This window comes from Rhinichthys klamathensis, unplaced genomic scaffold (genome assembly GCF_029890125.1).
Source record: "Rhinichthys klamathensis goyatoka isolate OS25496 unplaced genomic scaffold, OSU_Roscu_1.1 h1tg000427l_1, whole genome shotgun sequence".
Taxonomy (NCBI): Eukaryota; Metazoa; Chordata; class Actinopteri; order Cypriniformes; family Leuciscidae; genus Rhinichthys; species Rhinichthys klamathensis.
This window is the reverse complement of record NW_026606924.1, coordinates 18,262-35,421: the sequence shown is the minus strand read 5'-3', so window position 1 is coordinate 35,421 and position 17,160 is coordinate 18,262. Positions and strand designations below refer to the sequence as shown.

At 43.2% G+C, this 17,160-nt stretch overlaps 1 protein-coding gene across 2 annotated transcripts; it reads left to right on the top strand.

Annotated features, from left to right (window-relative positions):
* The first annotated feature begins 3,011 nt into the window (after window positions 1-3,011).
* Window positions 3,012-16,277, top strand: LOC130071042 (macrophage mannose receptor 1-like). Of its 2 annotated transcripts, none has more exons than XM_056235653.1 (4): window positions 3,012-3,066; window positions 3,161-3,526; window positions 14,485-14,820; window positions 15,857-16,277. In XM_056235653.1, exons 1-4 carry the CDS (start codon window positions 3,012-3,014, stop codon window positions 16,222-16,224), a joined length of 1,125 nt encoding a protein of 374 aa, XP_056091628.1. In that variant the 3' UTR covers window positions 16,225-16,277. The 2 variants fall into 2 exon arrangements, with proteins under 2 accessions (XP_056091628.1, XP_056091627.1); XM_056235652.1 differs by having other exon boundaries at window positions 14,476-14,820; window positions 15,857-16,272.
* Window positions 16,278-17,160: the final 883 nt, after the last annotated feature.

Genomic DNA, 17,160 nt, shown 5'->3' with positions numbered 1-17,160 from the left:
CATGTACAGCAGGCCAAAAGTAATCACGTTGGACGCTGCTGCCATGAGCCCCAACAGTCTCTGAAACTGTTTCACAGTGAGTGACTAGACTAGTTTTACATTTTTTTTTTACGGCTGTGAGAATCGCAGAAATCCGAGCAGGAGATAGACGTGCCTGCATTGTGGTCGAATCCCAAATTACACCTAAAAAAGTGGTGCTCTGAGCAGGGAGGAGAACACTCTTCTTGATGTTTAGCCGCAACCCCAACTCCTTTATGTGAGACAGAACGACATCTCAATGCCGAACTGCCAACTGCTCTGACTGAGCTAAAATCAACCAATCGTCGATATAATTTAATATGCGAATGCCCTGGAGTCTCAAAGGAGCCAGAGCTGCATCCACGCATTTTGTAAAGGTGCGGGGTGATAAACCTCGGCCAAACGGTAGAACCCGATACTGGTAAGCTTCGCCCCCGAAAGCGAACCTCAGGAACTTCCTGTGATGAGGATGGATAGATACATGGAAGTAAGCGTCTTTCAGGTCTATTGTGACAAACCAGTCCTCGAACTGAATCTGTGATACAATTTGCTTGTGTGTGAGCATCCTGAACTTGAGTTTCTGAACTCTGCTGTTTAACTGGCGCAGATCTAGAATAGGACGCAACACTCCATCCTTTTTCGGAACAATGAAGTAACGGCTGTAAAACCCTGACTCTCTGCTGGGAGGAGGCACCCCCTCTATCGCTCCTTTTTGAAGAAGTGTCAGAACTTCCTGCTCCATAACCAGAGCCTGCATTGAGTACACCACTGTGGGAAGGACCCCTTGAAATTTGGGCGGACGAGAACCGAACTGAATTCTGTAACCCTTTTCTATTATGTGCAGGACCCATAAATAAATATTTGGCAGAAGTTTCCACGCTGCCAGAAATTCTGATAAGGGAACCAGTCTCTCGAGACTGGCCTCTGGATTTGATTGAACAATCATTTTGGCGCCCTGAAGCGGCGAACCGGCAGGGAACAACCGAACTGACCGTTATACAACCCTCCTCAGAGGATTGCACGGGGACGCTGACACATCGGTGCCCTGAAACGGCGAACCGGCAGGGAACAACCGATGTGGCAACGCCATTTATTTTTGTTTTGATGATAAATGGAGCCAGCCTCCAAAAGTGATTAACCTGTCCTGTGATTTTTTCTCTCTCACACAACACTGTCCAGACACGAACTTAAGCACTAGAGTATGTTGGTTGTCTTTACATTATAAAAATATTTCATATAATCTAGATATGGAATAAATAGCATTCAATACAAAATTAATATGTCTCATATATTGAAATCAAGTTTTATGTGATAAAATATTTGCTTTGTTGTGCATTAACCACACCAGGCATTTAGTCATATTACAAAATAATTTATTGAAGCATCCAGATACTTCACCACGTGACAGCAGCAAGCAGCTAGGCTCCTGATTGGTTAATGCGGCGCGAATTGACACCAAAGTTCAGATTGTTCAACTCGGGCGGCAGATGCGAATTCGCGTCAAACACGTGAATGCAAAAAAAGCACTAAATAAAATAAAATAAAATTATCCGCACGTGACACGCGTAATGCGCCAGACGCTCAATTCGTGCCATTCGCGCGAACGAGGCGTATTCGCGTCTACCGCGCTCTACGCCTCACTCGCGCATTTTTCCAAATGAAGCGCCGCCTTCCGGGGATGCTTTGCGGGCGCGTTAAAGTTGCGTGACGTCACCCATAGGAATAAAGCGGAGCGCGGCGCGACAGAAGTATCGCACGGACAAGTGGATCTGCACCCTTACCCCTAAAATCCACTGGATCCGTCTACAGCGCGGAGGACAAATGAACAACAAATAAACAACACTCCGATTGAAGAAGTCACCAACGCTCCGCTGCTAAAACGCGTCTGAGACGCTTCCAGTGGACTTTGACGCCGAGCTAGGGACGCATCAAAAACGTGGCGCTACCTTTCCGCGCCGTAGACGGATCCAGTGGATTTTAGGGGTTAACATTGAAATCACTCGCGCCATATGCTCTATTCGCGTCTGGTGTGAACGCACCACATTTTGAGGAGCAGCAATGCATGCATGGAACTACAGGACAAGAGGAAACAACGATCTGACAACAAACTCAGCAAAACGTGAAGCAGATATAGGAGCTGTAATGCCAAAGACTATAGAACAACACAAGACTCGTCACTCGTATTGTTTGGATGGGAGAAAGTGCAACGCTCAATATGGTGGAATAAGTCCCGCCTTCTAAATAAGAGCCAATCACTGATTGGTAAAGTCATCGCGTCACTGTTAGAAGCTCTTTATGGTTCCTATAGAAACAGTCAGACGCGCATTAGCTTGATCCAGCCTGAAAAATGTCATTTTATGAATTAAAATATTCATATATGAAATTTAATTGTAAGTTCGGTGAACAGTTTGGGAGAATTTGAATTTGATGTTTAACTGCAAACACTAACTGAATTATCATTATAATAATTATACATTTGATATATATTGGTCCTGACTGAAATACAAACATACATGTCAAATTGAACAGGAATATAACACAAGTTATAAAGTCCAGCAATAACATTAAAGCAGCTGTTTAGATGTGTACATTTAAATATAAATAATGAATGTTTACATGTTTTCCTGATTAATCCATGTTGTTGCCAAGACTTTATTCTGCAGAAATTGTAGATTGACAGATACTGACGTCTATATGCAAAATATAGAGGAATTAGAATATGAAAATTAGTTTTAGAGAAATACAAAAATAATGTTTTGAGCTGAATGAGGGATAAGAGCATATATAATAATCACGTAGTGTAAATCTACAGACAGAAACATCAGACTCAGGACAGAAACACACGACCTCTAAAGTAAGAACATGTTCATTCTTCAAACACAATTACACTTTCAGATGTTAATATTGTCTGATTATGTGTTTCATTCACGTTGCTGTTGTGTTACTGAAAATGTCATATTTTACTCCAAAATGAATCTGTGAATGTTTTTCCAATGTGTTTTTCCCCAGAAATGGACCAAACTCTATATTTCGTTCTTTTTCTCATTGGTGAGTATGTGTGTGTTGTTTTATTTATGGTTTATAGTTTGATCAGGTTTGACCCTGTTGTGAAAAGCATTAAATCAAACGCTCTCTTTCACAGGTCTCTGCTCCGTATCTGAATGTGTTCAGCGTCAGTATCACTTTATAAACGTGAACAAGACCTGGACTGAAGCTCAGAGATTCTGCAGAGAGAATTACACAGATCTGGCCACCGCTGACAACATGAACGACATGAACGAGCTGGAGAAGAGTGTGAAGGATGGAGGTGTTCGGGATATCTGGATTGGGCTGCAGAGGATGAATGTTGATAAATGGCAGTGGTCTTCAGGTGAACCTGCGCTCTATCTGAACTGGGGACCTACACAACCTGATGGCAGAGATGAGTGTGCTATGATGAGAAATGGAGAATGGGAGGATTCTTCATGTAGTAACAGCCTGACTTTCATCTGCAATTCATCTAACAACAGTAAGTGCAGCTCCCTACAATCACAATAAACATTCATTTATAAAAAAGATGCACAATGTACTGAACAAAATTAATGCAATACTAAATTCTGCTACTTTTTAATGTGGTCATAAATATAGAGGAGACTGTGGATATTTGTCCACTTTCAACTTCTGTATAGAAAATAAACCGATATTGAACACGTTGATCTCTTGTTGTTGATAACTCTGGGAATCGGCAGTTAGAGAGCAGATTTATTTTTTTCAGCAAAAATTTATACTGTAAATTATAAATTCAAAATAAATTGTAATGAATTAATGAATGCATATAATTTCAACATATAATAGACATACAATAACTTTACACATCTTGAATGATATATATGAACAAAACTCTTGTCCTGAGAACAAATTTCAGTATGACATATGTATGAAAGTAAATATGATATAATCATTTTGTTTTGATGATTGAAATTCTCAGAAATTAACCTTTTTTTAAGATGTTTAAAACGAATAAAACATTTCAGACATGAATTTGTGATCATTAGCTACACAGTATGTGATAAACCATCTGAACGCTTTGAGCCGCGTGATTTAGGATCTCAACACAAACCCCTAAAAACTTCATTCTTAGATGAACTTTAAAGGTGCAAAACGCAGGTTTCTGAGTTTTTGCAGAACTACGCCCCCTCTGGCGACAAGCGAAACTGCAACCGGAGTTGTGCACGCTCATAGACCACACGCACACGCACGCATGCACGAGCTGTTCATAACGTCTCAGGTTACTACTGTAACCATAGTTCCCTGAGATAGGGAACGAGACGATGCGTCACTTGACGCTTTGGGAACGCCCCCAGCGTGAATGCGTCTGAGCATCAATGTCAACTAGTCCAATGGAAAGAATGAGCGTCACGGGCGGGTGACGTCATGACCAGGAAGACATAAGAGCACATCCGGTGAAACGCGGCATTAGCTTCAAAAAGTCGAAGCAAGCCGATCACAGGGATGCAGGAAGTATGGCAGGGTGACGCATCGTCTCGTTCCCTATCTCAGGGAACTATGGTTACAGTAGTAACCTGAGACGTTCCCTTTCGAGGGAACTCGCGATGCGTCACTTGACGCTTTGGGAACGAGAATACCCAAAACGCCAGAATTCCAAGTACCTGAGTGTCAGTCTGTTGGAACTAAGCACTAAGCACCTGAGAACCTGGGGCAGCATCCAGGTCCAAACTGTAAAACCTGACGAATGTGAGCGGTGAAGACCAGCCTGCCACCTCGTTGAGTGAGCTCTGACCACCAAGGGACACGGATGGTCAGAGTACTCGTATGCAAGTGAAATAGCCTCGACTATCCACTTACTAACCGTCTGTTTAGAAGCAGGAAGACCCTTCTTAGGTGATCCAAAGCAAATAAATAACTGGTCGGACTTCCTCATTGAAGATGTCCGATGAACATAAGTATCCAGTGCTCGCACTGGACACAAGAGGTTCAGCCTTTCCTGGTCCGCAGATGTAAAAGGAGGACAGAAACCTGCAGCACAATAGGCCTCGGAATAATGGTAGGCACCATTGGAACATATCCATGTTTCGGGTAAGAATGCCTTGGCCATCCCCGGTGCACTCAAGGCAGGTGGGGACCGAAAGGGCCTGAAGGTCTGACTCTAATAGGGACGAATAGCTAGCAGAAAATAGTCTTAAAAGAAAGGAACTTCTCTGAGACCAAATCTAAGGGCTCGAAGGGAGCCCCAGATAGGCCTTCTAGAACTATTGCAAGGTCCCAAGCCAGCACCCTAGTGCAAGTTGCAGGCCTCAGCCTCAAAGTGCCACGAAGGAAACGAGTGATCAGGGGGTCTCGACCCAAAAATGTACTACCCACCAGGGCGTGGAAAGCCGCAATGGCCGCCACGTATACCTTAAGCGTGGAAGGACATAGACCTGATACAAAGCGTTCTTGCAGAAACTCGAATACTGTGTTTACTGAACAGTTAACCGGATCCCACTGACGCTGGTAACACCAAGAAGTGAAAAACTCTCGAAATAGTGAATATAGTTTCCTCGTAGCGGGAGCTCTGGAGATTAGAATGGTCTCAACAACCTCGGTTGAGAGACCACTCTCTATGAGTTGGGCCCCCTCAGAGGCCAAACCCACAGTTTCCAAATCCCCTGCCGGGGGTGCAATATTGCATCCCCTGCCTGAGACGGAAGGTCTCTCCTGATCGGGACCTCCAAGGGAGGTCCGTCGAGGAGAAAAATTAGGTCCGCAAACCAAATTCAGCTCGGCCAGGGTGGTGCTACTAAATAGGCTTATTCCATCCTGGCGGAATCACTCCAGAACTCCTGGGAGCAGAGCAACAGGGGGAAATGCGTACAGACGTAGCCTCAGCCACGTCTGCACCATAGCAACCAGACCCGAGGGGACTGGTTGAGTGAGGGATAACCAGAGTGGACAGTGCGTCGTATGCTGAGACGAGAACAAATCCACTTCTGCCTGGCCATAAAACTCCCATATTTGTCTGCTCCAATATTCTGGCCCCCCTGGAATATACACTGCCCTCAGACAGCGTTATTTCCTGAGGGACCAAAATAATAGGCCACCAACGTGTTGTCTGTGGGTCAAGAACCAGAGTTTCCTCCATATAACCAAGGCGCGGGGATACTGCCGCGTGATCTTGATCGTACGGAGTGGGTTTCCCCTCAGGGAGAACCCTCTGGTCCTGAGCCACCACTGTAAAGGTCTCACGTACAGCAGGTCAAAGGGTATCACATTGAACGCTGCTGCCCTGAGGCCTAACAGTCACTGTTTCAGAACAACACATGATGGCCCCTCAGGTCTGGGAGGAGATGTCTCAACGCATTGAAGACGACCATCATCTCTAGGCAATTCATGTGCCAAGCGAGATGATGACTCCTCCCAAGCCCTGAGCTGAGCGGCCTTCCAATACCGCTCCCCAGCCGGTGAGGAAAGCATCTGTCGAGATAGCAACTCGATGGCAAAGAGCTCCCAACACCGAACCCTGGGTTAAGAACCAGTGTTTCCTCCATATAACCAAGGCACGAAAGCACGGCCGCGTGATCTTGATCATACGAAGTGGGTTTCCCCTCGGGGAGAACCCTCTGGTCCTGCGCCACCACTGCAAAGGTCTCATGTACAGCAGGCCAAAAGGTATCCCGTTGGACGCTACTGCCACAAGACCCAACAGTCTCTCGAACTGTTTTACAGTGCGTGACTGGCCTAGCCTCAGCTCTTTTGTGGCTGTTAGGATAGCAGCTACACGAACGGGTGACAGAGTGGCCCGCATCGTCACTGAATCCCATACCACACCAAGGAAAGTGGTTCTCTGTACTGGAGAAAGCACACTCTTCTTGGCATTGAGCCTCAACCCCAACACCTGCATATGAGCGAGAACGACACCTCGGTGCCGAACCGCTAACTGTTCTGATTCCGCTAGAATCAGCCAGTCATCTATGCAATTCAGAATGCGTATACACTGCAGCCTGGCGGGGCCAGAGCTGCGTCTATACACTTCGTGAACGTGCGGGGTGATAGAGCTAGACCGAAAGGAAGTGCCTGATACTGGTGTTCTTTGCCCCAAAGAAAACCTCAGGAACCTCCTGTGCTGAGGGAGGATGGAGATATGGAAGTATACGTCTTTTAGATCTATCGTGACAAACCAGTCCTCGGATCTGATTTGAGTCACGATCTGTTTGAGTGTCAGCATCTTGGACTTGAGTTCCAGCACCAAACACTCCAACAGACGAAGATCTAGTATGTGACGCTGCTCTCCATCCTTTTTTGGAACAATGAGATAACGACTGTAAAGACCCGACGCAATGTCGGGTGAGTACACCTGCTCTATAGCTTTCTTTGCTAACAGGGCCTTTACCCCTTGCTCCATTACCAGAGAGATTACCATTACCCATAGAGATATATTTGGCAGTAGCTTCCGCGCTGCCAGAAAATCTACCAAGGGAACCAGCCCCTCGAGGCTGGCCTCTGGTGTAATAAAGACAGCCAGTTCGGGGACCTGAAACATACTGGCAGGAACCACCCGAACTGACTCTTTTCGAACCCCCCTCAGAGGGCGCGAGTCCGACGCAATGTCGAGTTGACGCTGCGCCAGAAGCTCGCTGGAGAACGCTGCGCCCCGAAGCACCAAGGGTGGCGGGGTTGGCAGAACGGTCCCCTGAGGGCACAGAGATGGAAAGGGCACCGTATAATGAGGTGTACACCATTCCACCCCGGTTGGGGCTGCCCTCACCGGTCTGACGCCGTGGCGCCAGACCTTTTCTTTTGAGCCGCAGCCTTCTCAGCATGAAGAACGGTCCTCGGATCCGGCTTCTGCTTTGAAGGCTTTGGCTGCTGTGTTGTGTATGACAAACTAGCTGGCTGGAGCTGCTCATGCCCAGCAGCCCCAGTGGGTTGGACATAGCGAGGGAGAGATTATTTTGTATCTTTCTCCATGATTCCCATCAATTTGAGCCAGAGGTGTCTCTCAGTGACCACATTTCTTTGGCTGCCATCCCTGAGAGATAAATCTGAGGCCCGACGGAGTTCTCAAACCCCATCGGGCCAAACTCCCTCACTTCTGTCCAAATACCACAGCAGGTCAGCCTGATATGCTTGCAGCACTGCTAGCAGGCTCGTGCTAGACCCACTGCCATATATGCTTTTCCCACTAGATTAAAAAATAGTTTTCTTTAATGGTTTAGTGAGAGAAGCCGACGCCTTCAGGGACGATACTGAACCGGGAGACATAGCTCTCAAGTGTCTGTTCTACCCGGGGTATTGCCCCATAGCCATACTCTCTTAACCCCCAAATATCTGAATATACATGAATGTGGGGCTAAAAAATGAGTAAGGCTTTTTCCATGATCTAGACAGCTCGCTGTGCAGATCGGGAAAAATGGAAGGCCCCGTGATGGAGGTGGAAAAATAGAGGGAAGGAAACTCGTTCAATTTATTTTAAGGACGAGTGCCCCCTTATTTCTGCTGGCCATTAAATATTTAATTTATCTACAGCCTTAGTAAACACCTCCACCAGCTTATTATTATATATATATATTTTTTATATACATTCTTTATATATATACACTTTATATAATATATAAACTATCATATATATATATATATATATAGGCTATATACACTCACCGGCCACTTTATTAGGTACCCCATGCTAGTAACGGGTTGGACCCCCTTTTGCCTTCAGAACTGCCTCAATTCTTCGTGGCATAGATTCAACAAGGTGCTGGAAGCATTCCTCAGAGAGTTTGGTCCATATTGACATGATGGCATCACACAGTTGCCGCAGATTTGTCGGCTTCACATCCATGATGCGAATCTCCCGTTCCACCACATCCCAAAGATGCTCTATTGGGTTGAGATCTGGTGACTGTGGAGGCCATTTTAGTACAGTGAACTCATTGTCATGTTCAAGAAACCAATTTGAAATGATTAGAGCTTTGACATGGTGGAAGTAGCCATCAGAGGATGGGTACATGGTGGCCATAAAGGGATGGACATGGTCAGAAACAATGCTCAGGTAGGCCGTGGCATTTAAACGATGCCCAATTGGCACTAAGGGGCCTAAAGTGTGCCAGGAAAACATCCCCCACACCATTACACCACCACCACCAGCCTGCACAGTGGTAACAAGGCATGATGGTTCCATGTTCTCATTCTGTTTACGCCAAATTCTGACTCTAACATCTGAATGTCTCAACAGAAATCGAGACTCATCAGACCAGGCAACATTTTTCCAGTCTTCAACTGTTCAATTTTGGTGAGCTCTTGCAAATTGTAGCCTCTTTTTCCTATTTGTAGTGGAGATGAGTGGTACCCGGTGGAGTCTTCTGCTGTTGTAGCCCATCCGCCTCAAGGTTGTGCGTGTTGTGGCTTCACAAATGCTTTGCTGCATACCTCGGTTGTAACGAGTGGTTATTTCAGTCACTGTTGCCCTTCTATCAGCTCGAACCAGTCTGGCCATTCTCCTCTGACCTCTGGCATCAACAAGGCATTTCCGCCCACAGAACTGCCGCTCACTGGATGTTTTTTCTTTTTCGGACCATTCTCTGTAAACCCTAGAGATGGTTGTGCGTGAAAATCCCAGTAGATTAGCAGTTTCTGAAATACTCAGACCAGCCCTTCTGGCACCAACAATCATGCCACGTTCAAAGTCACTCAAATCACCTTTCTTCCCCATACTGATGCTCGGTTTGAACTGCAGGAGATTGTCTTGACCATGTCTACATGCCTAAATGCACTGAGTTGCCGCCATGTGATTGGCTGCTTAGAAATTAAGTGTTAACGAGCAGTTGGACAGGTGTACCTAATAAAGTGGCCGGTGAGTGTATAATTCTCATACGCTGGGGAAGAGATGGCAAATCCACTTCCCCCATGATTGTGTCACTTTCAATGTCCAGCACATCTACCTCCTCGGAGGTAGAGCACTGAAGCATTGATTTCTCTCCCCGGGCGGAAGAGACCGCAGCTCGGGCTTCCGAGACCGGAGAGAGAGAGCACTGGATCCCTCGTGGAAAGGGAGGAGATAAGATCCGCGGACACGTCTCCAACCCCGTAACGAGATCCTATTCGCGATCCACAGGAAATCATTCTCCGCGCTGCCTCGGCAGACGCGTGTCCTGCACCCCGAGGATCACGAGCCTGGCCACTTTCCTCGAAAAGTGACAGGCGGGAGTGGAGCATGCGAAGCGAAAGCTTCTCACAATGTTGCAATCAGCCCCCTCGGAGGCTGATACCGCATGCTCCACTCCCAAACAAACTACACAAAGCTCGTGTGTGTCCCCACCCGTTAAATAACGCGGGCAGGGAGAAGCACATAGTTTGTAAAGTTGTTTCGCCATAACTCTTCCCAATAATATCGAACAGACAACAATAAATAGACAGAGACAGAGTAACACAGATCGCTTGCTGAGACACAGAAGCTAATGCCGCGTTTCACCGGATGTGCTCTTATGCCTTCCTGGTCATGACGTCACCCGCCCGTGACGCTCATTCTTTCCATTGGACTAGTTGACATTGATGCTCAGACGCATTCACGCTGGGGGCATTCCCAAAGCGTCAAGTGACGCATCGCGAGTTCCCTCGAAAGGGAACTAAAGGAGCATCTGCTGTACAGATCTTTGGTGTACAGCCAAAATGTCTTCAGAGGTAATAAAGTTATAAATCTGCAAGTCATTTCAAATATATGGAAGGAAAGACATTTGAGTAAATTACTCTTATGTGTGAGGGGAAAACGGGGGTAGTAGAAAACTTTGTTTATGTGTTTACTGTATCCACCCATGATTGTATTGTTATGAAAACACGTTCATGAACAATATAATTGATTACTTCGCAATAGTTAAAAAAAATAATCATACCGTACACGGTTGGTCAACAACGTTCACTCAAATGTCTCAAGGTAATAAACAATCAAATGTCACCATGACGTTTTCATAAAAGCCAAAACAGGCTAAGCTGCCGAAGACTTGCGGGGTTCAGCCTGTTGTATTGATCTGAGAATATTCCAATAACAATACATCCTTTTTCTGTTAGAATTTACTCAAAATTTGTGTCTAATTATCGGTAATATTTTTCAGCATGTTATCACACTCAAGAATCTTGAACTGTTTTGCTAATCACTAAACTACATGTAGCGCTGATTTATTTAGTAGATATTTTGACAGGGACAATACACACTGACAAACATTCATGTGAAATGTGTCAATACTTGTATTGACACATTAACATGTATTTTATCACAATACCAAAATATTTTACGTTTTCCTCGTTTTGATAGAATACGAGCTCTGACCAATTTGATGTTACTGTGGAGAGAAGCACTGAGGATAGCAGTGACAGCAGTGAAAGGATTTACAATTTACTATTTTTACCGAAAAAGACAATATAGCCAATGCAACGGCGTTCTTCCTTGTTGGTCCGAACACAATTCCTAGTTTATGAAACTGTTCACTGACAATGGTATAAAATCAATTCTGATTGTATATGTATCTAGCTTACGCTAAAGCATTACACATTTTACGCATCGTCATTTGTTGTCATACATAGATTGGCCGTATCAAACATTAGAGACTGGGCTATATCTTACCGTTTTATCAAGAAAAAAGCCAACTGAGGATCCTGTTTGAGACCAAGAGCAGACCGGAGATCTCTCTATTTCCCGAGGTTGACTCTCGTCTTACTCAGACGCCTGTCTGACTCCAATTTGGCCCTTTTGGTGGCACTAGACAAAATTTTTCTTTTCTTTACTTTACGTGGAGTTTGCGTTGGGGTTTGGAATGGACTACAAGCCGGTCTCTTTGAATCCGTCTTCTACTTTTGACGCACGAGTTGTCCGCTGATGCGGAGAATGGCGGCGCCGGCGAATACACAAACCTGCGAGACAGGCTGGTGAGCGTGAACGCGCATGACGTCACGCCCAGTCTCAAATTCGAGCCCGAATCCCTCTTATATATTTTACTGTACAGGATTATAGAGGCAATCTCAGTGCGCAGAGAAGGGCTCATTCAGCCCATCAGGAAGTTCTTTAAGCATGTATAGGAAGAAAAACAGGTATTTTTAACATGAAAAGTTGCGCAATGCACCTTTAAGGGAACTCACATAGACGCATTGTCCATTGCAATGTAAAAGAAAAGAAAAGAAAAAGATAAACAGTAGCATTATTATTAATATTGGAACAATAATCATTTGTACAGCCTAAACTATAAGTCTATAATCAAACATTTCAAACATCATCTTTTTTTTACTGACACATTAGTTAACAAACATTAATATGCAGTTTATCATCTTCATCTGTTTGATGTTTCTCTCATTCAGCTCTTTCCAGAGAAATGTGTAAGGACACATAATGGAGAAATAGAAAGTTGCAAAATAAAAGTGACATGAAAATTCACAAAATGTGACTTAATGTTATTATCAAGTGATTCCTCAATATTTTACACGGTTCTCCCTCTTAAAAAAAAGATTACAGCCCGGAAAGTACTGTGTAATTAAGAGGAATTTACAGAGTAACTTTCGGTAATTATAGTGTACCTATAAAGTACTTGCATGTAAGTATAAGGGAACAATATGTAAAGTTTGGGGAATAAAGGGGTAACAACCAGGAGAATTAAAAAAAATATGTATACTGTAAGTATTAGAACTAAGGGTAACTTATTCTACTATTACAACAATCTTACATTTGGGAGCAATTTAGCGAGAACATACACATTGCTTACCTTTTTGTAATAATTGTATACCAATACATACTGTATAGGCTTTTTTTAAATTACAGGGTACATATCTATGCATTTATACTTTTATTTATTTATTTTATGATAGTAAAAGTGCAGATGTTTAAGTTGGGCTAACATGTTTCAAGGCAAGAAAAGCTAAGACTATTGCAATTTTTTTTTAATACTGGGAAATATATCTTGTTTCATGTGGTTACAGGGTAAGTGGTGCTTGTATAATAAATAAAGGTTTCCGAGTCAGTGATATAAGATTGTGTGTATACATTTTTATTGTTACCCTGTAACTACATGGAACAAGGGGGTAAAAAGCACCACTTTAATTTACAGCCCGCAACGTCACACTTACCCTGTAACTACATCGAACAAGGGGGTAAACAAGCTACATGAAACAAGAGTATCTTTCCTCAATATTTAAGCAAAAGTTGCAATAGTTTTCGTTTTCAGTGCACTTTTGTTAAAAAGATTACATTTTAAAAATTACAGGGTACATCTATGCATTTATAAAGCCTATACAGTATGTACTGGTTCACCATTATTTCAAAAAGGTACGGTATGTTCTTGCTAAATTGATCCCAAATGTAAGATTGTTATATCATAATAGTAGAATAAGTTACCCTTAATACTTACAGTATAAATAATTTTTTAATTCTCCTGGTTTGTTACCCCTTTATTCCCCAAACTTAAAATATTGTTCTCTTATACTTATATTGTAAGTACAATATAGGTACACTATAATTACCGAAGGTTACGCTGTAAAATTGCTTTAATTACGCAGTAGGCCTACTTTCCGGGCTGTAATCTAAAGCGTTACCGACATTTCAAAACAATAATAATTAAACTAGAGTTCACTCTTTTACCACACTTTTGCCCTCTTTCTTTTTTTAATTTGAACGTTTGATGCAGTCAATCAGTCAGATGAAAAACCTTTAAAACAGAATTTTGCACACACCACTACAAATGTCTGTTCCCTCGAATAGTGCCCTATTTAAGGGTATCGGGGCGATTTCATACACAGCCTGTGTCTTCCCTGCTAATGAGCAGATCAAGCCAGCGAGCCAGCAGTTTGTCACAACAGTTATCAGCAAAATCAGTCTATGAATGACACGTGTTTCTGATAGGGATGTAGAAATGAAGCCTCGTGAAGCACTGATAATTCCCCCTGATTGTTCCGGGAAAAGAATGGAAGCATCAAGAGTGTGGAAAACAGCGCCATCTTGTGGCAGGACCAATGTATAGCAGCCATAAACCCGAGTGCGCAGCGCCGTTGTTTTATCTGTTAACCCCTTACTCGTCAATTATATTAATACTAATTATAAAAATACCAACAAAGTTGCTTGATGCAAGTAAATGGTGGTCTAATTATTTTATGGTTTCTATGATATAAATATGGTAGAATATATGATCATACATAGTTTGTAAATGGACTTAAACTTCCAGAAGCCCGTAGAGTAGTGGTCTGGGTTCACTCATTCCGACACGCAAAGTGAATCGCGTGACTGGACAGAAAGTGAGGCTTCGTTTTTCGTTGATCACGTGTTTCTCTGAAAACAATACGCGCTCCGACACCGAGCTTCATGAGAAATTATGCTGCATACTCGAGACACGCTTTGAAGCTTCAGTGTCATATGTAACATCACTAGTTTCTGATGCTTCCACCATAAGGCATACGAGTAATGAACAAACTGATTCATAAATCTGTTTCCATTTGTTTTTCTTAAAGTGAACACAGGACTCGTCTTTGTCAATCAGAGGAAGAACTGGAGAGACGCTCAGAGTTTCTGCAGACAGAATCACATTGATCTGGTCAGTGTGAGGAACCAGAATGAGAGTCAACAGATTCAGAAGTTCATCAATGATAGTCACATATCTAATGATGTCTGGATCGGTCTGTTCAGAGACTCATGGCAGTGGTCAGATCAGAGTAACTCCTCTTTCAGATACTGGGCTTCTGGTGAACCTAATAATGTTGGAGGAAATGAAAACTGTACAGTGATCATTCAGAACGCTCTGGGTAAATGGAATGACGTCTCTTGCAACGACCAATATCCTTTTGTGTGTCATGAAGGTGAACAGATCCTCACACACACACACACTCCATCCATCCCCTCCAGATATCTTAAAGTTCACGCCAGGGGCGGACTGGCCATCTGTGTGATCTGGAGAATCACAGAACGGCCGGTACTCCAGGACGGCCGGCGGGCCGGCCCACCAGCCGCCACACACATCCCAAGTCTCCCGCATATTTATAGCCGGACCCTGATGTCCGCAAATTAGTTAAAATCTCCCGGAATCTAGAGCGAGTAAGAGCGCGCATGCGTAGCGCGTGCACGGCAGAGAGAGAGGGAGCGAGAGATTGCGTGTGTGTGCTAGTGTGCGCGTGTCCCTCACGAAGCGCATGTAAGGACCCAACCAATCAATTGTCAGTGCGGGCGGGTTTTTATCTCTACTACTCCCGAACCGAATTAATCAGAAATTACTTTGCAAGTTACTTGCTAGGGATGATGTTAGGAAGTGATATTCAGCTTGCTACATTTTTAATGATTACAGTAGTTAAAACAGCTAAACTTCAACATTTTAGCTGTAAAATGCCACATGCTAATATTAAGAAATAGGTTGTGCTTTTACTTTTAAAAATGTTGGTAATGTTACAGTTAATGCTTACAAACTTTGAAGATTTTGAATACAAAAGTTACATTTGTAATGGTGTTCATTTAGATGTGGTATTATTATTTGTGCAGTAGCTAAGATTATTTACTGCATAAACTAATTAAGATTATTAAGTAATAAATTCATTTTAAGACAGCATGGAATAGATTGTATAATATCCTGTTAGCTATAATTTGGATGGTATAGTATCATGAGCCACAGTTAAAGTGACACTCATGGCAGGCCGCAGGCGTTATTGTTGTTGTTGTCGAGTTTCCGCGCACCGATTGCTTTGGGCCGGGCCTAGTCAAAGTCCAGGGCCGTTTTTTAGTCCCAGTCCGTCCCTGGTTCACGCTACATGTCTGACATGACAGATTCCTCCACAGTGTGTGTTCTGCATGTTGTTTTTGATCAGTCTCTCTCTAGTGTTTGCTTGTGGTGTGTTTTGTGTCCAGATAAACTGATTCTGATCACTGAGACTCTGACGTGGACTGAAGCTATGAGATACTGCAGACAGAATTATACGGATCTGGTCTCGGTTCATTCAGTCCAGATGCAGCGTCGTGTGATGAATGTGGTTAAACGTGCGTCTACTGAGGCGGTGTGGTTGGGTTTACACAACTACTGCAGCATGAACATGTGGATCTGGTTGAGCGGAGAGATCGTGTGCTATCAGAACTGGGCTCCAGGGAACGGAGTGACACCGGAAGACTGCAGCCTTGAGTTTAGAAAAGGAGCAGTTCAGTCTGGAGGAGATCAGCGCTGGATCAGCCTTCCTGAAACTCGCAAACTCAACTTCATCTGCAGCAGATATGAAGACTGAGGAGATGTGAATGTGTGTGTTCATTATCTTTCTTATTTACTTTAATTTGTTTGATTTGTTCTTTAGTAATTTCTGAGTGAATCTACTAATTGTGTTTTAAAAATCTGTTTTATTTCTCTATGTTAATTATCATGACATAATGTGATTTTATCAAAGTTTTCCAACACCATTGATTACTATTCTTTAGTTGTCTAAAATATTAACACAATAAGTGTGTTTTAAGAATCTCTTTGCATATCTGGTGTGTTTGTGTCTTTATGTTTTTCACTGATCTTATCTGTAGCAATTAGCACTGCATTGTTTATAATTTACTGATGTGAAAATAAAAAACAATATACAATATACAAACAATATAGTCGCAATCGTGTGTTTATTGGATACATTTGGCCATATAAGGGACTTCCAGGAACTTCATCATAGGTCATAATTCGTACTTGTATGAGTGTCCAGTTCTCTATTAAGCTACACTGCTACAACTCAATAAACTCCCCACTGGAAGGGTTTCAGGACAAATACGGCGGATACAACTCGAGTCACTTTATGAGCATTTATTGTGCACACATACACAATACTCATCCACAAAGGTAGTCTGAAAGCTACCGCTACGCTAGCCTGTTAGTTGGATATTAGTGATGTTAGTTATTTAGGTTGTAAATCTACAATGAAAACACAACCAGAAGTAACTAATAAAATTACACAATCATGTGATATTAAGTTTTTATCTGAATTACTGGCAATGCTAGTTTATCACTCACCGGCAAGGCGTACCAGTCCTGAACATCAACTAAATGGAAATGAAACCTAAAGGCGAGACGCCAGCGCACTGTAACTAATTAAGCATACACAGACAAATAGTAAGGATACTAAAAACCTAGTAACGATATAACATGACATATAACATAAATATACTTCATTTGGAATAAGTCAGTAAATGTA

Coding starts and splice junctions, on each gene's coding strand:
- LOC130071042 (XM_056235652.1), top strand. CDS start 3,012: ATGTGTTTTTCCCCAGAAATGGACCAAACTCTATATTTCGTTCTTTTT. Junction 3,527..14,475: donor CTGCAATTCATCTAACAACA/GTAAGTGCAGCT, acceptor TTTTTCTTAAAG/TGAACACAGGACTCGTCTTT. Junction 14,821..15,856: donor TCCTTTTGTGTGTCATGAAG/GTGAACAGATCC, acceptor TTTTGTGTCCAG/ATAAACTGATTCTGATCACT.